The 24,258-nt window shown below is 43.3% G+C and overlaps 1 protein-coding gene across 2 annotated transcripts in view; it reads right to left on the reverse strand.

Moving 5' to 3' along the window:
• LOC142757608 (alcohol dehydrogenase 1-like) overlaps positions 1-24,258 on the reverse strand; it is a 78,013-nt gene that overhangs the window by 43,730 nt on the left and 10,025 nt on the right. For both annotated transcript variants that reach the window (XM_075860633.1, XM_075860632.1), the window contains exon 4: positions 22,421-22,508. In XM_075860633.1, the coding sequence (XP_075716748.1) occupies positions 22,421-22,508 (88 nt within the window). The remainder of the gene's footprint in view (positions 1-22,420; positions 22,509-24,258) is intronic.

Consider the following 24,258-nt stretch of genomic DNA (forward strand, 5'->3'; position numbering starts at 1 on the left):
GGCCTTTTGGAATGCCACGTTTGAGGGGATAAGGATGACAACTATTCCATTGCAAGAAACTATTGGTTGCTGTTTCTTTCCGATATACCTTGGTACGAATTGTACCTTCTTCTGTTTTTATAATTTTCAAATCCAGAAAAGACAATTCTTTTTCACTGATCTCGCATGTGAATTTTAGCCCTACATCATTTTTGTTGAGGGCTGCTACAAAACTATGGAACTCATCCGCTGTGGAGTTCCAGAGAATCAGCACGTCATCAATATATCTAATCCATAATCCAACGGATGAAGTCCATTTGGCCAATTTGTCCCCAAAGACAATTGTCTCCTCCCACCAGCCAAGAAATAAATTTGCATAGGTGGGAGCAGCAGGACTCCCCATTGCAGTACCACATTGCTGATGAAAGATCTTGTCTTCAAAGATAAATATATTTTTTTCAAGAACAAACTGTAGTAACTGCAAAACAAACTGGTTATGGGCTGCAAACTGAGTGCCTCTTGATCCCAGATAGTACTCGATCGCTTTATAACCCAATTTGTGAGGTATGGATGAATACAACGCCTCAACATCCAGGCTAGCCAAGAGTGTGTCTTTCTCCAAAGAAATACCGTCAATCTGTTTCAAGACATCCATAGTGTCACGTACATATGATGTGAGACTCAAAACAAAGGGGCGCAACACCTGATCAACATATGTACTCACATTTTGGGTTAAATTATTAATGCCTGAAACAATAGGTCTGCCACGTAAGGGGGGATACCCTTTGTGGATTTTGGGCAGGCTATAAAAACACGCCATGATGGGAAATGTTGGGTACATGAACCCAAACTCACTCGCACTAATCAAAGATCTGCTCTTTGCATCACTCAGAATGCCCAGCAACTCTTTCTTGAATAGTGCTGTTGGGTTGTCCTTTAAAATGGTGTAACAGTCAGGGTTAAGTAAAATGTCCTCGCACATTTTTTTATAATCATCCCTACTCATGACCACGATGTTCCCACCTTTATCAGATGCCTTTAGAACAATATTTTGTTTTTTCTCTAACGTGGTCAGAGCTAATCATTCGGACCAAGACAAGTTGTTATCTATGCCCCTACTGTCCTGACTAAGATTATTGATCTCCTCTCCTACCATCTCCACAAATAAATCCACATTGGTAAAGTCTCCTATAGGTGGCAGCTTCCTACTCTTCATTTTAAGATTGGTAAAAGGACCTAAACCTGGGGCTCTACCAGATTCCTCTAATAGCCCCTCCAAGGCCACAAGGCCTTCCATATCAGACTCTTCCAACCCTAGTTCCATGCATTTTTTCCTATTATGGTGTTTAAAGAATTTGATCCATTTAAGTTTGCGAGCAAATAAATTAAGATCCTTTATCCAAGAAAATGAGTCAAATTTAACTGTGGGGACAAAGGAAAGTCCCTTTTCTAATAGTGTACTCTCTGATGCACTCAAAATATGTTCAGATAGGTTAACGATTTGTAGCCTATCCATGTTATTTCCCTTCACTAATCCTTTTGTCCCCTCAGCATATAGCGGGAAATGGGGGGATTGTTGGCTAAAAAATTATTGCCACTGTTAGAAGAGGCTCTAGCACGACCTCTATTTCTACCTCTAAGTCCTCCCCTGAATTTTTGTTTCCCACCACTACCACCAAAGAAAGGGCCCACTCTTTCAGAGTCTGTTGTTTCACTCTCTGATGTGGAAGGGTCAGATTCCCTCGGCCCCCTATTGGTCTGTTGATATTGCTGTTGTTGTGTGTTAACAAAATCGTAAGCTTTTTTCTCCCTAAATTCCTGTAGGTCTCTCTGGAATTGGAAGTGTTTACGTTCCTTTAAATGATTAGTAAACCTTTCTAAAGTTTGTTGAAGGATTTTATCTTTTTTATCAAAACCAGGGGTATCTACCAAAGACTTAGCCGCCTCGATCTCTTTTTTAAGCTCAGCACTAATAAAGTCAAACTGGACTCTCTCTTCCTCTACTAAAATCTGCATAAGCCTAAGTGAACTCCCTGTGATCTCCTGTTCCCACCTTTCTTTTATATTAGCGGTTTTTAATCTTGATGCTGGAACAATGGGGTCCCTAAGGCCTCTGGGAACTATATTGTTTTTTTAAATAGTTTTCCAGACTCTGAATCTCCCACCAGCTTCTAGTGTAATCCTTATGCAATCTATTAAGGTTTTTAAAGGTAGATTTAAGAGATGCACCCTGTACTGTATACACCAGTTCACATTCAGAAAAGACACTTTTTGCCTCACTCATCCACCCTTCTGTGTTTAAATCAGAGAGTGCAAAGGCTGCCATACCCAGATATAATGAAATAATTAACTGTATGGACTAAATATAAATTCACTGTATAATTTGATATAAATCTAATTGTGCTCCCACAATATGAAAAAGTTATTATATGGTTCACTGAAGTGACAACTGAGTAAAATATACCTTTTATTAGTAACTCGTTTAAAAACAGGGGTAATACACCACTGTGAAATAGCCTCACCGTGAATTAAAAAATGTATTAAACAAAAAACACTGAGTCGTTATGATAAATATATCTCAGTGTTTATAACAGTATTTGTCTGGAACCAGCATATATCCTGGGCACAACAATAGTACAATCCCCAAGTAAAAATCGGATCTCCTAGCGCTGGGTGTAACACAATGTTACTGTCCCCTATGCAAACATTCCATATACAATAAACGACCCTACGCGTTTCAGATACTCATCCTCAGGGGTCCGTATCTTGGTAACTCTGGCCTCATCACCAGCGATAATAGTATTCAACAGCAGATATTCTGCTGTGCGTCACGGGAAGATGCACGTATCGATGTCAACGGCATACTCCATTACAGGCGCTGGGTTACTATAATCACCTAAACTCCACCCCTCGTATTAGGCGGCGAACATGAACTGACCAATCACCACACCCTTGATTCGTGACACCTGCCCATGTGACCCCCCGCCGTCAGCTGACAGCCCGGGGTCATCATCGACCGCATCATGCCGAACGCGCAGGCGCAGTAGAAGCCAAGGACGTGTCGCCCGGACTGCCATGCACGAGGAAGGTAAGCGCAAAACGATAATATATTTTATTGAGTATGTCTTGCGGGACAGTTACCCACCGCAAGCGGACTACCTCATAAAGCAACTCTAAAGTAAATGAACACATATAAGGTGGACAAGATTACTGAGTCCCTCACATTAAGAAAAACTGACAATTGATCTCTTTATATGTCGGCTGGCCAATATGGCCATCTCAAAAATGGTACATTATGCAAATAGACAACCCAAAGTAAGGGTTGGCCACCTAAAGGGGGAAGGTTTTGCATATTAAATAAAACATGTATAATTAGTCTGCTCGTTTAAACCCGCTGGTTGTATACATACCAGTCTATGGATCCATTGGGCTTCTTTACGTAAAATAAGGTTATCCCAGTCACCTCCTCTTTTAGGGGGTCTAATGAGTTCAATTGCTTGAAACTTTAAACATGCTGCCTGGCCTTGATGTTTAGCATGCACATGCTTAGATATTGGGGTGTCCCTAACATGGATAATATCTCCAACATGCTCCCTAATCCGGCGTCGAAATTGTCGTGATGTTTTGCCCACATAATTCAGGGGGCATGGGCATGTAATTAGGTAAACCACTCCCGCTGTCTTGCAATTGACAAAATCCCGAATGTTGTATTTTTTCTGTGTTGCAACACTGGTGAAACTATTCCCTTTGAAAATGAAATCACAAGCTTTGCAGCTACCACATCTAAAAGTGCCTGGTATTTGTCTATCCAGCCACGTACCCCTGGGTGTAATGGGGTCAAAACAACTGTGCATGACTCTGTCCCTAATATTTTTCCCTCTCCGATACGTGACAGAAGGCCACTGTGTGATCTGATCTACCAAATCTGTATCAGAACTGAGAATACGCCAATACCTTTTCAGGATCTGCATAATATCATTTTGTTTGGAATCATAGGTGCCTATGAGTCTCGTAACTTGTTCTTCTTTTCGTTTTTTAGGAACCAGGAGACATTGTCTGTCTGCATCCCTTGCTCCCTCATAGGCCTTCCTGATGACACTCTTGGGGAAACCTCTATCCTTCAATCTTGTTTTGAGTTCCTGGGCCTGGCACTCAAAATCACCCATAGAGCTACAATTCCTGCGTACTCTCATAAATTGGCCTTTTGGAATGCCACGTTTGAGGGGATAAGGATGACAACTATTCCATTGCAAGAAACTATTGGTTGCTGTTTCTTTCCGATATACCTTGGTACGAATTGTACCTTCTTCTGTTTTTATAATTTTCAAATCCAGAAAAGACAATTCTTTTTCACTGATCTCGCATGTGAATTTTAGCCCTACATCATTTTTGTTGAGGGCTGCTACAAAACTATGGAACTCATCCGCTGTGGAGTTCCAGAGAATCAGCACGTCATCAATATATCTAATCCATAATCCAACGGATGAAGTCCATTTGGCCAATTTGTCCCCAAAGACAATTGTCTCCTCCCACCAGCCAAGAAATAAATTTGCATAGGTGGGAGCAGCAGGACTCCCCATTGCAGTACCACATTGCTGATGAAAGATCTTGTCTTCAAAGATAAATATATTTTTTTCAAGAACAAACTGTAGTAACTGCAAAACAAACTGGTTATGGGCTGCAAACTGAGTGCCTCTTGATCCCAGATAGTACTCGATCGCTTTATAACCCAATTTGTGAGGTATGGATGAATACAACGCCTCAACATCCAGGCTAGCCAAGAGTGTGTCTTTCTCCAAAGAAATACCGTCAATCTGTTTCAAGACATCCATAGTGTCACGTACATATGATGTGAGACTCAAAACAAAGGGGCGCAACACCTGATCAACATATGTACTCACATTTTGGGTTAAATTATTAATGCCTGAAACAATAGGTCTGCCACGTAAGGGGGGATACCCTTTGTGGATTTTGGGCAGGCTATAAAAACACGCCATGATGGGAAATTGTGGGTACATGAACCCAAACTCACTCGCACTAATCAAAGATCTGCTCTTTGCATCACTCAGAATGCCCAGCAACTCTTTCTTGAATAGTGCTGTTGGGTTGTCCTTTAAAATGGTGTAACAGTCAGGGTTAAGTAAAATGTCCTCGCACATTTTTTTATAATCATCCCTACTCATGACCACGATGTTCCCACCTTTATCAGATGCCTTTAGAACAATATTTTGTTTTTTCTCTAACGTGGTCAGAGCTAATCGTTCGGACCAAGACAAGTTGTTATCTATGCCCCTACTGTCCTGACTAAGATTATTGATCTCCTCTCCTACCATCTCCACAAATAAATCCACATTGGTAAAGTCTCCTATAGGTGGCAGCTTCCTACTCTTCATTTTAAGATTGGTAAAAGGACCTAAACCTGGGGCTCTACCAGATTCCTCTAATAGCCCCTCCAAGGCCACAAGGCCTTCCATATCAGACTCTTCCAACCCTAGTTCCATGCATTTTTTCCTATTATGGTGTTTAAAGAATTTGATCCATTTAAGTTTGCGAGCAAATAAATTAAGATCCTTTATCCAAGAAAATGAGTCAAATTTAACTGTGGGGACAAAGGAAAGTCCCTTTTCTAATAGTGTACTCTCTGATGCACTCAAAATATGTTCAGATAGGTTAACGATTTGTAGCCTATCCATGTTATTTCCCTTCACTAATCCTTTTGTCCCCTCAGCATATAGCGGGAAATGGGGGGATTGTTGGCTAAAAAATTATTGCCACTGTTAGAAGAGGCTCTAGCACGACCTCTATTTCTACCTCTAAGTCCTCCCCTGAATTTTTGTTTCCCACCACTACCACCAAAGAAAGGGCCCACTCTTTCAGAGTCTGTTGTTTCACTCTCTGATGTGGAAGGGTCAGATTCCCTCGGCCCCCTATTGGTCTGTTGATATTGCTGTTGTTGTGTGTTAACAAAATCGTAAGCTTTTTTCTCCCTAAATTCCTGTAGGTCTCTCTGGAATTGGAAGTGTTTACGTTCCTTTAAATGATTAGTAAACCTTTCTAAAGTTTGTTGAAGGATTTTATCTTTTTTATCAAAACCAGGGGTATCTACCAAAGACTTAGCCGCCTCGATCTCTTTTTTAAGCTCAGCACTAATAAAGTCAAACTGGACTCTCTCTTCCTCTACTAAAATCTGCATAAGCCTAAGTGAACTCCCTGTGATCTCCTGTTCCCACCTTTCTTTTATATTAGCGGTTTTTAATCTTGATGCTGGAACAATGGGGACCCTAAGGCCTCTGGGAACTATATTGTTTTTTAAATAGTTTTCCAGACTCTGAATCTCCCACCAGCTTCTAGTGTAATCCTTATGCAATCTATTAAGGTTTTTAAAGGTAGATTTAAGAGATGCACCCTGTACTGTATACACCAGTTCACATTCAGAAAAGACACTTTTTGCCTCACTCATCCACCCTTCTGTGTTTAAATCAGAGAGTGCAAAGGCTGCCATACCCAGATATAATGAAATAATTAACTGTATGGACTAAATATAAATTCACTGTATAATTTGATATAAATCTAATTGTGCTCCCACAATATGAAAAAGTTATTATATGGTTCACTGAAGTGACAACTGAGTAAAATATACCTTTTATTAGTAACTCGTTTAAAAACAGGGGTAATACACCACTGTGAAATAGCCTCACCGTGAATTAAAAAATGTATTAAACAAAAAACACTGAGTCGTTATGATAAATATATCTCAGTGTTTATAACAGTATTTGTCTGGAACCAGCATATATCCTGGGCACAACAATAGTACAATCCCCAAGTAAAAATCGGATCTCCTAGCGCTGGGTGTAACACAATGTTACTGTCCCCTATGCAAACATTCCATATACAATAAACGACCCTACGCGTTTCAGATACTCATCCTCAGGGGTCCGTATCTTGGTAACTCTGGCCTCATCACCAGCGATAATAGTATTCAACAGCAGATATTCTGCTGTGCGTCACGGGAAGATGCACGTATCGATGTCAACGGCATACTCCATTACAGGCGCTGGGTTACTATAAACACCTAAACTCCACCCCTCGTATTAGGCGGCGAACATGAACTGACCAATCACCACACCCTTGATTCGTGACACCTGCCCATGTGACCCCCCGCCGTCAGCTGACAGCCCGGGGTCATCATCGACCGCATCATGCCGAACGCGCAGGCGCAGTAGAAGCCAAGGACGTGTCGCCCGGACTGCCATGCACGAGGAAGGTAAGCGCAAAACGATAATATATTTTATTGAGTATGTCTTGCGGGACAGTTACCCACCGCAAGCGGACTACCTCATAAAGCAACTCTAAAGTAAATGAACACATATAAGGTGGACAAGATTACTGAGTCCCTCACATTAAGAAAAACTGACAATTGATCTCTTTATATGTCGGCTGGCCAATATGGCCATCTCAAAAATGGTACATTATGCAAATAGACAACCCAAAGTAAGGGTTGGCCACCTAAAGGGGGAAGGTTTTGCATATTAAATAAAACATGTATAATTAGTCTGCTCGTTTAAACCCGCTGGTTGTATACATGCCAGTCTATGGATCCATTGGGCTTCTTTACGTAAAATAAGGTTATCCCAGTCACCTCCTCTTTTAGGGGGTCTAATGAGTTCAATTGCTTGAAACTTTAAACATGCTGCCTGGCCTTGATGTTTAGCATGCACATGCTTAGATATTGGGGTGTCCCTAACATGGATAATATCTCCAACATGCTCCCTAATCCGGCGTCGAAATTGTCGTGATGTTTTGCCCACATAATTCAGGGGGCATGGGCATGTAATTAGGTAAACCACTCCCGCTGTCTTGCAATTGACAAAATCCCGAATGTTGTATTTTTTCTGTGTTGCAACACTGGTGAAACTATTCCCTTTGAAAATGAAATCACAAGCTTTGCAGCTACCACATCTAAAAGTGCCTGGTATTTGTCTATCCAGCCACGTACCCCTGGGTGTAATGGGGTCAAAACAACTGTGCATGACTCTGTCCCTAATATTTTTCCCTCTCCGATACGTGACAGAAGGCCACTGTGTGATCTGATCTACCAAATCTGTATCAGAACTGAGAATACGCCAATACCTTTTCAGGATCTGCATAATATCATTTTGTTTGGAATCATAGGTGCCTATGAGTCTCGTAACTTGTTCTTCTTTTCGTTTTTTAGGAACCAGGAGACATTGTCTGTCTGCATCCCTTGCTCCCTCATAGGCCTTCCTGATGACACTCTTGGGGAAACCTCTATCCTTCAATCTTGTTTTGAGTTCCTGGGCCTGGCACTCAAAATCACCCATAGAGCTACAATTCCTGCGTACTCTCATAAATTGGCCTTTTGGAATGCCACGTTTGAGGGGATAAGGATGACAACTATTCCATTGCAAGAAACTATTGGTTGCTGTTTCTTTCCGATATACCTTGGTACGAATTGTACCTTCTTCTGTTTTTATAATTTTCAAATCCAGAAAAGACAATTCTTTTTCACTGATCTCGCATGTGAATTTTAGCCCTACATCATTTTTGTTGAGGGCTGCTACAAAACTATGGAACTCATCCGCTGTGGAGTTCCAGAGAATCAGCACGTCATCAATATATCTAATCCATAATCCAACGGATGAAGTCCATTTGGCCAATTTGTCCCCAAAGACAATTGTCTCCTCCCACCAGCCAAGAAATAAATTTGCATAGGTGGGAGCAGCAGGACTCCCCATTGCAGTACCACATTGCTGATGAAAGATCTTGTCTTCAAAGATAAATATATTTTTTTCAAGAACAAACTGTAGTAACTGCAAAACAAACTGGTTATGGGCTGCAAACTGAGTGCCTCTTGATCCCAGATAGTACTCGATCGCTTTATAACCCAATTTGTGAGGTATGGATGAATACAACGCCTCAACATCCAGGCTAGCCAAGAGTGTGTCTTTCTCCAAAGAAATACCGTCAATCTGTTTCAAGACATCCATAGTGTCACGTACATATGATGTGAGACTCAAAACAAAGGGGCGCAACACCTGATCAACATATGTACTCACATTTTGGGTTAAATTATTAATGCCTGAAACAATAGGTCTGCCACGTAAGGGGGGATACCCTTTGTGGATTTTGGGCAGGCTATAAAAACACGCCATGATGGGAAATTGTGGGTACATGAACCCAAACTCACTCGCACTAATCAAAGATCTGCTCTTTGCATCACTCAGAATGCCCAGCAACTCTTTCTTGAATAGTGCTGTTGGGTTGTCCTTTAAAATGGTGTAACAGTCAGGGTTAAGTAAAATGTCCTCGCACATTTTTTTATAATCATCCCTACTCATGACCACGATGTTCCCACCTTTATCAGATGCCTTTAGAACAATATTTTGTTTTTTCTCTAACGTGGTCAGAGCTAATCGTTCGGACCAAGACAAGTTGTTATCTATGCCCCTACTGTCCTGACTAAGATTATTGATCTCCTCTCCTACCATCTCCACAAATAAATCCACATTGGTAAAGTCTCCTATAGGTGGCAGCTTCCTACTCTTCATTTTAAGATTGGTAAAAGGACCTAAACCTGGGGCTCTACCAGATTCCTCTAATAGCCCCTCCAAGGCCACAAGGCCTTCCATATCAGACTCTTCCAACCCTAGTTCCATGCATTTTTTCCTATTATGGTGTTTAAAGAATTTGATCCATTTAAGTTTGCGAGCAAATAAATTAAGATCCTTTATCCAAGAAAATGAGTCAAATTTAACTGTGGGGACAAAGGAAAGTCCCTTTTCTAATAGTGTACTCTCTGATGCACTCAAAATATGTTCAGATAGGTTAACGATTTGTAGCCTATCCATGTTATTTCCCTTCACTAATCCTTTTGTCCCCTCAGCATATAGCGGGAAATGGGGGGATTGTTGGCTAAAAAATTATTGCCACTGTTAGAAGAGGCTCTAGCACGACCTCTATTTCTACCTCTAAGTCCTCCCCTGAATTTTTGTTTCCCACCACTACCACCAAAGAAAGGGCCCACTCTTTCAGAGTCTGTTGTTTCACTCTCTGATGTGGAAGGGTCAGATTCCCTCGGCCCCCTATTGGTCTGTTGATATTGCTGTTGTTGTGTGTTAACAAAATCGTAAGCTTTTTTCTCCCTAAATTCCTGTAGGTCTCTCTGGAATTGGAAGTGTTTACGTTCCTTTAAATGATTAGTAAACCTTTCTAAAGTTTGTTGAAGGATTTTATCTTTTTTATCAAAACCAGGGGTATCTACCAAAGACTTAGCCGCCTCGATCTCTTTTTTAAGCTCAGCACTAATAAAGTCAAACTGGACTCTCTCTTCCTCTACTAAAATCTGCATAAGCCTAAGTGAACTCCCTGTGATCTCCTGTTCCCACCTTTCTTTTATATTAGCGGTTTTTAATCTTGATGCTGGAACAATGGGGACCCTAAGGCCTCTGGGAACTATATTGTTTTTTAAATAGTTTTCCAGACTCTGAATCTCCCACCAGCTTCTAGTGTAATCCTTATGCAATCTATTAAGGTTTTTAAAGGTAGATTTAAGAGATGCACCCTGTACTGTATACACCAGTTCACATTCAGAAAAGACACTTTTTGCCTCACTCATCCACCCTTCTGTGTTTAAATCAGAGAGTGCAAAGGCTGCCATACCCAGATATAATGAAATAATTAACTGTATGGACTAAATATAAATTCACTGTATAATTTGATATAAATCTAATTGTGCTCCCACAATATGAAAAAGTTATTATATGGTTCACTGAAGTGACAACTGAGTAAAATATACCTTTTATTAGTAACTCGTTTAAAAACAGGGGTAATACACCACTGTGAAATAGCCTCACCGTGAATTAAAAAATGTATTAAACAAAAAACACTGAGTCGTTATGATAAATATATCTCAGTGTTTATAACAGTATTTGTCTGGAACCAGCATATATCCTGGGCACAACAATAGTACAATCCCCAAGTAAAAATCGGATCTCCTAGCGCTGGGTGTAACACAATGTTACTGTCCCCTATGCAAACATTCCATATACAATAAACGACCCTACGCGTTTCAGATACTCATCCTCAGGGGTCCGTATCTTGGTAACTCTGGCCTCATCACCAGCGATAATAGTATTCAACAGCAGATATTCTGCTGTGCGTCACGGGAAGATGCACGTATCGATGTCAACGGCATACTCCATTACAGGCGCTGGGTTACTATAAACACCTAAACTCCACCCCTCGTATTAGGCGGCGAACATGAACTGACCAATCACCACACCCTTGATTCGTGACACCTGCCCATGTGACCCCCCGCCGTCAGCTGACAGCCCGGGGTCATCATCGACCGCATCATGCCGAACGCGCAGGCGCAGTAGAAGCCAAGGACGTGTCGCCCGGACTGCCATGCACGAGGAAGGTAAGCGCAAAACGATAATATATTTTATTGAGTATGTCTTGCGGGACAGTTACCCACCGCAAGCGGACTACCTCATAAAGCAACTCTAAAGTAAATGAACACATATAAGGTGGACAAGATTACTGAGTCCCTCACATTAAGAAAAACTGACAATTGATCTCTTTATATGTCGGCTGGCCAATATGGCCATCTCAAAAATGGTACATTATGCAAATAGACAACCCAAAGTAAGGGTTGGCCACCTAAAGGGGGAAGGTTTTGCATATTAAATAAAACATGTATAATTAGTCTGCTCGTTTAAACCCGCTGGTTGTATACATGCCAGTCTATGGATCCATTGGGCTTCTTTACGTAAAATAAGGTTATCCCAGTCACCTCCTCTTTTAGGGGGTCTAATGAGTTCAATTGCTTGAAACTTTAAACATGCTGCCTGGCCTTGATGTTTAGCATGCACATGCTTAGATATTGGGGTGTCCCTAACATGGATAATATCTCCAACATGCTCCCTAATCCGGCGTCGAAATTGTCGTGATGTTTTGCCCACATAATTCAGGGGGCATGGGCATGTAATTAGGTAAACCACTCCCGCTGTCTTGCAATTGACAAAATCCCGAATGTTGTATTTTTTCTGTGTTGCAACACTGGTGAAACTATTCCCTTTGAAAATGAAATCACAAGCTTTGCAGCTACCACATCTAAAAGTGCCTGGTATTTGTCTATCCAGCCACGTACCCCTGGGTGTAATGGGGTCAAAACAACTGTGCATGACTCTGTCCCTAATATTTTTCCCTCTCCGATACGTGACAGAAGGCCACTGTGTGATCTGATCTACCAAATCTGTATCAGAACTGAGAATACGCCAATACCTTTTCAGGATCTGCATAATATCATTTTGTTTGGAATCATAGGTGCCTATGAGTCTCGTAACTTGTTCTTCTTTTCGTTTTTTAGGAACCAGGAGACATTGTCTGTCTGCATCCCTTGCTCCCTCATAGGCCTTCCTGATGACACTCTTGGGGAAACCTCTATCCTTCAATCTTGTTTTGAGTTCCTGGGCCTGGCACTCAAAATCACCCATAGAGCTACAATTCCTGCGTACTCTCATAAATTGGCCTTTTGGAATGCCACGTTTGAGGGGATAAGGATGACAACTATTCCATTGCAAGAAACTATTGGTTGCTGTTTCTTTCCGATATACCTTGGTACGAATTGTACCTTCTTCTGTTTTTATAATTTTCAAATCCAGAAAAGACAATTCTTTTTCACTGATCTCGCATGTGAATTTTAGCCCTACATCATTTTTGTTGAGGGCTGCTACAAAACTATGGAACTCATCCGCTGTGGAGTTCCAGAGAATCAGCACGTCATCAATATTTCTAATCCATAATCCAATGGATGAAGTCCATTTGGCCAATTTGTCCCCAAAGACAATTGTCACCTCCCACCAGCCAAGAAATAAATTTGCATAGGTGGGAGCAGCAGGACTCCCCATTGCAGTACCACATTGCTGATGAAAGATCTTGTCTTCAAAGATAAATATATTTTTTTCAAGAACAAACTGTAGTAACTGCAAAACAAACTGGTTATGGGCTGCAAACTGAGTGCCTCTTGATCCCAGATAGTACTCGATCGCTTTATAACCCAATTTGTGAGGTATGGATGAATACAACGCCTCAACATCCAGGCTAGCCAAGAGTGTGTCTTTCTCCAAAGAAATACCGTCAATCTGTTTCAAGACATCCATAGTGTCACGTACATATGATGTGAGACTCAAAACAAAGGGGCGCAACACCTGATCAACATATGTACTCACATTTTGGGTTAAATTATTAATGCCTGAAACAATAGGTCTGCCACGTAAGGGGGGATACCCTTTGTGGATTTTGGGCAGGCTATAAAAACACGCCATGATGGGAAATTGTGGGTACATGAACCCAAACTCACTCGCACTAATCAAAGATCTGCTCTTTGCATCACTCAGAATGCCCAGCAACTCTTTCTTGAATAGTGCTGTTGGGTTGTCCTTTAAAATGGTGTAACAGTCAGGGTTAAGTAAAATGTCCTCGCACATTTTTTTATAATCATCCCTACTCATGACCACGATGTTCCCACCTTTATCAGATGCCTTTAGAACAATATTTTGTTTTTTCTCTAACGTGGTCAGAGCTAATCGTTCGGACCAAGACAAGTTGTTATCTATGCCCCTACTGTCCTGACTAAGATTATTGATCTCCTCTCCTACCATCTCCACAAATAAATCCACATTGGTAAAGTCTCCTATAGGTGGCAGCTTCCTACTCTTCATTTTAAGATTGGTAAAAGGACCTAAACCTGGGGCTCTACCAGATTCCTCTAATAGCCCCTCCAAGGCCACAAGGCCTTCCATATCAGACTCTTCCAACCCTAGTTCCATGCATTTTTTCCTATTATGGTGTTTAAAGAATTTGATCCATTTAAGTTTGCGAGCAAATAAATTAAGATCCTTTATCCAAGAAAATGAGTCAAATTTAACTGTGGGGACAAAGGAAAGTCCCTTTTCTAATAGTGTACTCTCTGATGCACTCAAAATATGTTCAGATAGGTTAACGATTTGTAGCCTATCCATGTTATTTCCCTTCACTAATCCTTTTGTCCCCTCAGCATATAGCGGGAAATGGGGGGATTGTTGGCTAAAAAATTATTGCCACTGTTAGAAGAGGCTCTAGCACGACCTCTATTTCTACCTCTAAGTCCTCCCCTGAATTTTTGTTTCCCACCACTACCACCAAAGAAAGGGCCCACTCTTTCAGAGTCTGTTGTTTCACTCTCTGATGTGGAAGGGTCAGATTCCCTCGGCCCCCTATTGGTCTGTTGATATTGCTGTTGTTGTGTGTTAACAAAATCGTAAGCTTTTTTCTCCCTAAATTCCTGTAGGTCTCTCTGGAATTGGAAGTGTTTACGTTCCTTTAAATGATTAGTAAACCTTTCTAAAGTTTGTTGAAGGATTTTATCTTTTTTATCAAAACCAGGGGTATCTACCAAAGACTTAGCCGCCTCGATCTCTTTTTTAAGCTCAGCACTAATAAAGTCAAACTGGACTCTCTCTTCCTCTACTAAAATCTGCATAAGCCTAAGTGAACTCCCTGTGATCTCCTGTTCCCACCTTTCTTTTATATTAGCGGTTTTTAATCTTGATGCTGGAACAATGGGGACCCTAAGGCCTCTGGGAACTATATTGTTTTTTAAATAGTTTTCCAGACTCTGAATCTCCCACCAGCTTCTAGTGTAATCCTTATGCAATCTATTAAGGTTTTTAAAGGTAGATTTAAGAGATGCACCCTGTACTGTATACACCAGTTCACATTCAGAAAAGACACTTTTTGCCTCACTCATCCACCCTTCTGTGTTTAAATCAGAGAGTGCAAAGGCTGCCATACCCAGATATAATGAAATAATTAACTGTATGGACTAAATATAAATTCACTGTATAATTTGATATAAATCTAATTGTGCTCCCACAATATGAAAAAGTTATTATATGGTTCACTGAAGTGACAACTGAGTAAAATATACCTTTTATTAGTAACTCGTTTAAAAACAGGGGTAATACACCACTGTGAAATAGCCTCACCGTGAATTAAAAAATGTATTAAACAAAAAACACTGAGTCGTTATGATAAATATATCTCAGTGTTTATAACAGTATTTGTCTGGAACCAGCATATATCCTGGGCACAACAATAGTACAATCCCCAAGTAAAAATCGGATCTCCTAGCGCTGGGTGTAACACAATGTTACTGTCCCCTATGCAAACATTCCATATACAATAAACGACCCTACGCGTTTCAGATACTCATCCTCAGGGGTCCGTATCTTGGTAACTCTGGCCTCATCACCAGCGATAATAGTATTCAACAGCAGATATTCTGCTGTGCGTCACGGGAAGATGCACGTATCGATGTCAACGGCATACTCCATTACAGGCGCTGGGTTACTATAAACACCTAAACTCCACCCCTCGTATTAGGCGGCGAACATGAACTGACCAATCACCACACCCTTGATTCGTGACACCTGCCCATGTGACCCCCCGCCGTCAGCTGACAGCCCGGGGTCATCATCGACCGCATCATGCCGAACGCGCAGGCGCAGTAGAAGCCAAGGACGTGTCGCTCGGACTGCCATGCACGAGGAAGGTAAGCGCAAAACGATAATATATTTTATTGAGTATGTCTTGCGGGACAGTTACCCACCGCAAGCGGACTACCTCATAAAGCAACTCTAAAGTAAATGAACACATATAAGGTGGACAAGATTACTGAGTCCCTCACATTAAGAAAAACTGACAATTGATCTCTTTATATGTCGGCTGGCCAATATGGCCATCTCAAAAATGGTACATTATGCAAATAGACAACCCAAAGTAAGGGTTGGCCACCTAAAGGGGGAAGGTTTTGCATATTAAATAAAACATGTATAATTAGTCTGCTCGTTTAAACCCGCTGGTTGTATACATGCCAGTCTATGGATCCATTGGGCTTCTTTACGTAAAATAAGGTTATCCCAGTCACCTCCTCTTTTAGGGGGTCTAATGAGTTCAATTGCTTGAAACTTTAAACATGCTGCCTGGCCTTGATGTTTAGCATGCACATGCTTAGATATTGGGGTGTCCCTAACATGGATAATATCTCCAACATGCTCCCTAATCCGGCGTCGAAATTGTCGTGATGTTTTGCCCACATAATTCAGGGGGCATGGGCATGTAATTAGGTAAACCACTCCCGCTGTCTTGCAATTGACAAAATCCCGAATGTTGTATTTTTTCTGTGTTGCAACACTGGTGAAACTATTCCCTTTGAAAATGAAATCACAAGCTTTGCAGCTACCACATCTAAAAGTGCCTGGTATTTGTCTATCCAGCCACGTACCCCTGGGTGTAATGGGGTCAAAACAACTGTGCATGACTCTGTCCCTAATATTTTTCCCTCTCCGATACGTGACAGAAGGCCACTGTGTGATCTGATCTACCAAATCTGTATCAGAACTGAGAATACGCCAATACCTTTTCAGGATCTGCATAATATCATTTTGTTTGGAATCATAGGTGCCTATGAGTCTCGTAACTTGTTCTTCTTTTCGTTTTTTAGGAACCAGGAGACATTGTCTGTCTGCATCCCTTGCTCCCTCATAGGCCTTCCTGATGACACTCTTGGGGAAACCTCTATCCTTCAATCTTGTTTTGAGTTCCTGGGCCTGGCACTCAAAATCACCCATAGAGCTACAATTCCTGCGTACTCTCATAAATTGGCCTTTTGGAATGCCACGTTTGAGGGGATAAGGATGACAACTATTCCATTGCAAGAAACTATTGGTTGCTGTTTCTTTCCGATATACCTTGGTACGAATTGTACCTTCTTCTGTTTTTATAATTTTCAAATCCAGAAAAGACAATTCTTTTTCACTGATCTCGCATGTGAATTTTAGCCCTACATCATTTTTGTTGAGGGCTGCTACAAAACTATGGAACTCATCCGCTGTGGAGTTCCAGAGAATCAGCACGTCATCAATATATCTAATCCATAATCCAACGGATGAAGTCCATTTGGCCAATTTGTCCCCAAAGACAATTGTCTCCTCCCACCAGCCAAGAAATAAATTTGCATAGGTGGGAGCAGCAGGACTCCCCATTGCAGTACCACATTGCTGATGATCTTTTCCACCCTCACCGGTGACACCCCCTTGACCAGCCGAGGAGGACTGGTTCCCTGACCTCTTTTTCCGCATACATTTTGCCGCCCCGTGTGATGCACCATTACACTCGGAACACACGTGCTTGAACTTGCACGTGGCCCCGAACTTACACTGGCCTTCCTTAAATTGCCAGCAAAATCCCGCCTTTCCCCCGCCGCCTTGTCCCGCCTGACTGGACTGGCCTCCTTGGCCGGCGCTCCCGGGAAAGGACTGCCTAACCGGAGCCGTAACCCGTAACCAGAGAGCAATATCCTTCTGGTCCCACCGAATCGCCGGCCGAACCGCTTTTCGGTGACGGAATTGCTCATCGTATCGCAGCCACGCCTGACCCCCATACGCCCTGTGAGCCTCCCCAATGGCATCAAAATAACAAAACAACGCTGAACAATTTTCCGGCGCCTTTTCTCCTATCACACTGGCTAATATGGCGAACGCCTGCGACCAATTAACGAACGTCTGCGGGATAAGCGTATACCGCCGACGTTCCTCCTCGTCCTTCTTACTCTCGTCCCGCTTGCTCTTATCCAAATTGAATTTAGCAAGCGGCAAGAGAGAAAAAATCTCAACATATTCGTTCTTCCAGATCCGCTCACGCACCTCCTGCTTTAAATGCGCCCCCAACGGACCTTCGAAACAAACATACACCTCCCCACGAGCCTGATCATCAATACGCACCCGATCGCCATCTTTTTGCGCCTCGGTCTGTACCGACACCGCGACCGCCTCTCTAACCGCCATCACGGGCCGCGCCTGTAACGATCCCACGTCTCTGGGGCCTTCCCAAACTACCGCCGGGGACACTTCCGTGACTACCGGCGCCGCCGCCCTATCAAGGCGCCCGACCAGCTCCCGCAAGCAACCCACTAAGTCCGCCAGACCCGCGCCGTCGCGCCCGCCCGCGCCACTACCGGCCACCGATGCGACGCTAGCAGCCCCCCCGCCGACACCCGACATAAAAATCGCTGGATACGATAATGATGGAGTTATACACTCACCGGGCTGCACAGGCGCTGTGTTCCCGTCAGCCGGACCATCCTGACCTCGACGATACACGTCCAGTTCACCTTCCTCCAGCTCTTCTCTCGACGACGACTGGCCATCCCACCGACATCTTCGGAACGGGGATGAGGACGCGCTGACCGATGGGCCGGCAACCTGCTGCCCGACCGCTGGGACCCAGACTTCCGACCGGACCTGTTGCCTCGACGTCGCTGCAGATCTAGGCGTCCGTCTCGATGATCCTGAAGAAGCCTGCCCCCTGGCCGGAACATCACCAGGCGGGGCGGCCGTACCATGTCCTCCAAATCTTCCATCCGATGGGGGAGGGGTGACAGGGAGCCCGGCCTGCGACTCCCTGCTTACCGCCGGCCCCCTCGCGGCTGGGGATTCCTGCCAGGACGCAGGGCCTGGGAAGAGGCGGCCCTCCCAGCTGCCTGGCCTGCAGCGTCCGTGTTCGGGCTCCCCCTGCGACGCCGTGTCCGCGGGACCGCCTCAGGGCTGAGGCGCTCTGGAGGTCGGGACCGCCGGGAGGGACGGGTAGACCCGGCCTGAGTCGCCATCACCCCCGGCAACGCTCTCTGCCTGCTCCCAGCAGGAGCGGTTGTTGCCGACTCCCCCCCCCCGCCGCCATAGTAATGCTAGGAAGGAGGCCGGGGGAGGGGAGCCTGTCCCCCACAGCAACAGACCTCGTAAGCAGGGCCTGACGTGGCGATACGGCCTCCGGGATCCTTGTAATTGCAGCCACGGTCTCCTCAAGCCAACCGGGACCGTGGTGCACAGCAGCGGCGCGCAGCCGCTCAAGTAATGCAGCCTCAGACATAGCACAGAGCAGGGAAACAGGGGAGCTTGTCTCTGTGCGTGTTACTCCTCCCGCTGCTTCCGGCCCAATGCCGAAAACAGCGGGAAGCTCAGCAACGTCACCAACTCCTCCTTGTCCCTCCTCCCCCTCCCTTCAACTTTCCCTCAACCCTTAACCCTTTCCCTCCTAGTGCTGTCATGGAGGCTTTCCTCCTAAGCCCTGCAGGCTGCGTCCAGCCTCTTCTATATGTCTGTCCCAGTACGGCTGAGACTAGACCCATGCCATCCAGTTATATACTGGGGGACAGGAGTCTGACATTAGCCTTGGACAGAGTATGCACTATTGTGGCCTGCTGCAGTACGCGGGTTATCAGAACGGTAAGGAATGGGACGTGAGGAGGATAGATACTATAAAGACATTGGTCTGTCATTAATATCTGGTGTTGTGTACACCATTTAGAACCTACCAAGCGAGATATATTGCTATAAGGACCTTGATGTTTGTTATTTACAGACGTTGCCTGGGAACGAATATACCATACTCCCTACTTTGAGGAGGTTCTATTAGGTCCTTTGGTAAGCCCTTTACCCTGTCTGCCAGTTAGCAAGATGGTGTTTTCGGGTTATAGTGAGATGTGCGCAATTGCGCTAGATAGACGTTCATTAGTTATCAGCAAAATGTGACCTATCAGGGAGAGACTGGGACGCAGACATAATAGCGCTAGCAATAAACATATACACACGAACATGTAGATAGTTAGATCTCCTTGGTGGGTGCCAATCTCTTATTTCCTGTATGCTGAATCTGCTACTTTACAATATTTGACACATATGTAATTATTGGAACGCAATTATGAATATTTAAAGATTGTACACTGATGTGAATATATTTTATTCGATCGTAGTTTATATATATCGTGATGGATTATACATACTGTGATTGGGTTATATTATGCACTTTGCATCAAATATATGATTGTATCTTTAAGTATGTAATTGAATTATGCTTTTGTAATGGCGGGGTAGGGAGACAGACAGGTGAGCCCTAATCTACCCGCCACTCAGTTCCTGCCTACTTGCAACGGCCCATCCTAAGCGACGGCGTACAACTGGGCGACGGTCCCTACGCTCACTAAGTGCACGACAGACAAACAGACAAGGGTACACAGAAGCTAAGGGAAATGGGCTGTTGCCCACGGCAACCCCGTGAGCAACAAGAATAGTGAACGAGCCGAGTCAAACCAGGAGTGGAGGAGGTACAAAACTCAGAGCAGGAGAATAGTCAGTCAAGCCAGGGTCAATATGAAGCAGAAGACAAGTAGTAAGCAGCAGCAGCGTAGCCAGGAAACAGACTGAAAGAAATCACAGGCAAAGGAGGAGCAGGAAGTGAAGGTATAAATAGACAGAGGGCAGGAGCTAGCTCCGTCTGGCCAGGCTGTGATAGGCTCTCCCACTCCTCAACCTCCCGGGCTGATTGGTGGAAGAAGGGGTCACTCGACAAGACTTAGTAGCAGGTGCAGAGTGAGTAACCACGGGCGTCGACACAGAAGATGTGTCTGCCAGATTCTTTACAGCTTTTGTATGTGATAGATTTGTGTGTGTATACAGGCATCACTTGTTCAATTTGCTTGTAAATGACTCTAACGTCGCCTTCTCACTATGGGTGAATAAATATATATATATATTTTTTTTTTTTTACGAAGCCAGTTGGAAAGCCGCTCTTCTTGTGCTGAAATTTGCAAGTCCGGGTTTGCAGGTCAACCTGGTGAATGGAGCACCTTAATTTTGGATCTGGAAGTGTGTGTGTGTGTGTGTGTGTGTGTGTGTGTCTCCAAGCCAGGCCCCAAAATTGATTTAGATCCCTACATGACCTTAACCCTTTCCTGCCACAGCCAATTAAGTTTTTTTATTTTCGTTTTTTCCTCCCCACCTTCCGAAAGCCATAACTTTTTTATTTTTTCATCGACATATGAGGGCTTGTTTTTTTGCGGGACAAGTTGTAGTTTTTCATTTTACCATTTATTGTACCATATAATGTACTGGAAAACTGAAAAAAAATTCTTTGTGGGGTCAAATGGGCAAAAAACAGTGATTGCGCCATTTTTTGGGGAAGTTTAGTTTTTATGGCATTCATTGTATGGTAAAAACTACATGTTCACTTTATTCTATGGGTTGATACAATTACGGCGATACAAAATGTCTATTTTTTTTTAGGTTTTACCACTTTTATAAATAAAAAACTATTTGTTAAAAAATAAAAAATTGTTTTTTGTCGTCACATTCTTAAAGCCATAACTTTTTTATTTTTCCATCGATTGAGCGGTGTGAGGGCTTATTTTCTGTAGAGTGAGCTGTAGTTTTTATTGGTACTATTTTACATGCAACTTTTTGATCACGTCTTCCATTTTTTTGAGGGAGCTAAAAAAGTGATAAAAAAAAAGCAATTTGGGTGTTTTTAATTTAGGTTTTTACAGTGTTCACCAAGCGGGTTAAAAAAACATTATATTGCAATAGTTCCCACTGTTATGGACACGGTGATACCAATTTTGTTACCACTATTGAAAACTTTATACAACTTTTTTTTTACACTTTTTATTAGTCCCCCTAGGGGACTTGAACCTCACGTCGCTGGTGCAATACACTTCAATACTAATATATTGCAGTATATTATCTGTTATACAGGCTTCTGTTAAGCCCTGCCTTCATTAGGCCCCCAGGCTGCTATGACAACCATCGGCACCCCAAGATCGCGTCGCGGGAGGGGTGAAGAGCTGTCGAGGGGGGCTGTCCCCTTCTTTTTAATTGCATCAGATGCTGCGGTTGACCGGAGCATTAAGTGGTTAAACAGCCAGGAACAGCGCATTCGCTTATGGAGCGGGCTATTTTAATTTCAGACCCCAGACCAAACCCTTAAATATATTCAGACTTCAAAATTTAGACTCCCGATATTAATATCTGAAACCAGATCAGATCCTCTAAATATATTCAAACCCCAGACCCATCAACTTTATTCAGACAAAAAAAAAAAATCACATTCAGACCCCAGACCAGAATTTATACTTACCCAACTCACCCCTGACCCTTGTCCACTAACCGGACCCAATGCAGCAGCACCAGGTGCGAAGAGGGTAAGTATACAGGCTAGTAATCCAATAGATAATGGACAATCATTTTTTTTAAATGTGGAGGGGGCTCATTCTGCACCCAGGGCAACTGTCCCACTAGCCCCCCCCAGCTAAGCCTATGATTTAACTACATATAGTTGAGCTGTACGGCCTTAACACTAACCTTTGGTGTCCTCAGATAGAGAAGCAGGGGACCAGTGACCGGTCTACTACACACTTATATTAAAAAAAAAAATGTTATATAATCTGTGCAAACCCTCCACATGATCTACAAACACCCAATAAAAATGACTGCCCACAAAAGCAGCAGCAGATTTGAAGGCCATTCAATTACGAAGAAATACTCACTGTGTTTTAAGACAGCAGTTCGTGTTCGGACTAAGACAAGAACTGCACTTTCCACACTGAGGAATACATAGTGGAATTACTTTGTCCCCTTAAAAAAAAGACAAAAATAATAATCACCTACCATAAATCTCAGTGTTTTAATAATTGTATGTCCTAAATTAACAATCTTTACTGATATATTGACAGTTTAGTGAACAATTTATTCTTAAAGTTTTTTTTTATATTTGGTTAACAAAGCTTAATCAATATATAATGAAAAGTTAGACAGCTTTCTAATATACTTAGTAATTAAATTCCTCACCATTCTATGGTTAAGCTCTATGTTTGCTATAAGTAAATGGGATATTCTTGTTTACATCGAGACATTGAAGTCTGTATAGAGTCCTAGTAGTTCTCAAGGTTGAGCGGTCTATACAATTGTAAACAGTCTAGACCAGTGCTTCTCAAACTGTTTGCTGGGCATCACCAGTTAAGGCCCTTTTACACAGGGAGATGTGCTGCCGATAACGATAAACTTTTACTTTTTTAAAACGATACGAGCGTATGCCCGTTCATCTGCTGATCGTTCCCCTCGTTACACAGGGCAATTATCAGCAACGAGCGTTATATTAACGCTCGTCTGCCCGATAATCATCCTGTGTAAAACCCCCTTTAGGCACCACCTATTTGTTAATGAGGCACAGCTGGGGAGGCAGTTTTCACAGAAGTGATTATAAGCTATACATTCCTTTCTCTGGCTGCACCAATCTCTGGTTTAGCAACATAACCGACTCCTAATGGACTTATTTTAATGCTATATTGGGTTCAGGAGACAAATTGTAGGTGAATTAAACAATATTTTTAATTCTAGAATGGACTATAACTATGGGTGGTGAGGCCCCAGCAAAAATAGGTTGAGAAGCACTGGTCTTGGCCATCCTCTGTTAGCTAATGTTAATAAATCAGCTGCTGCAAAGATCTATTCTTAGCTGGTAGATTGCTACAATATATAAGTGTAGGTAATATTGTATGTGTCACGCAGTTTAGCACAAGGACGATTGTCAAGACCAGAGGTGCACAACCTGCAACCCGGGGGCCACATGCGGCCCCTGTTGCTGCTCTGTGCAGTCCCCAGCCATCTCTAGCACCCCTATGTTTGTGTGCACCTTTCTGTTTGGCACTGCAGAAAGGAAGAGATGAGACGGAGAGGTGGCTGCGCATGAATGCGGCTCTTTCCATTGTAGTGTGTCACGACCTGTGGGTATGTGGACCCACTGGGCCGTACCACTGTAGTGGGATAGCAGCTTACCAAACAGTGTACCAAGTCAATGTATAGATATAGTCCTAAGCACAAGGGTACCTGTAGTCGTTCAGACAGTAATGGAGGCTCGGCACAGATGGGACTTTGGCAGCAGACACCAGGCGTGGTGTAACACAGCAGGCGTGACCATGGGCACAAAACGACTCCAACTTTCTAAGGCACAGGAACAAAGGTAGCACGGGATATAGGATACAGGTAGTAGGACAAGGGAACACTGGGAACAGGATAACACTAAGGGACCATTTGCAAGACTAACATGGGTAAAACACAACAACGGTCAGGCAATGAATAAAAGGGCAGAACCCTTTTTATAGTCCAGGGTGATCATGGGCTAATTACTGATTTTACTCATGTGTGTGCACTGGACCTTTAAGGCCGGGCGCGAGCGCGCGCATACACCCTACGGGAGCCAGTGCAGTGATGCAAAAGTGAGTGCCAACGTCTCTTAGGAGGGAGATGCCGCCCGGCATTCACTTCTCCATGGCCGTCGGGGGGCAGGTAAGCATGACGGACCACGGCTGTGGACATTACAGTATCC

This window comes from Rhinoderma darwinii, chromosome 1, assembly GCF_050947455.1.
Source record: "Rhinoderma darwinii isolate aRhiDar2 chromosome 1, aRhiDar2.hap1, whole genome shotgun sequence".
NCBI lineage: Eukaryota > Metazoa > Chordata > Amphibia > Anura > Rhinodermatidae > Rhinoderma > Rhinoderma darwinii.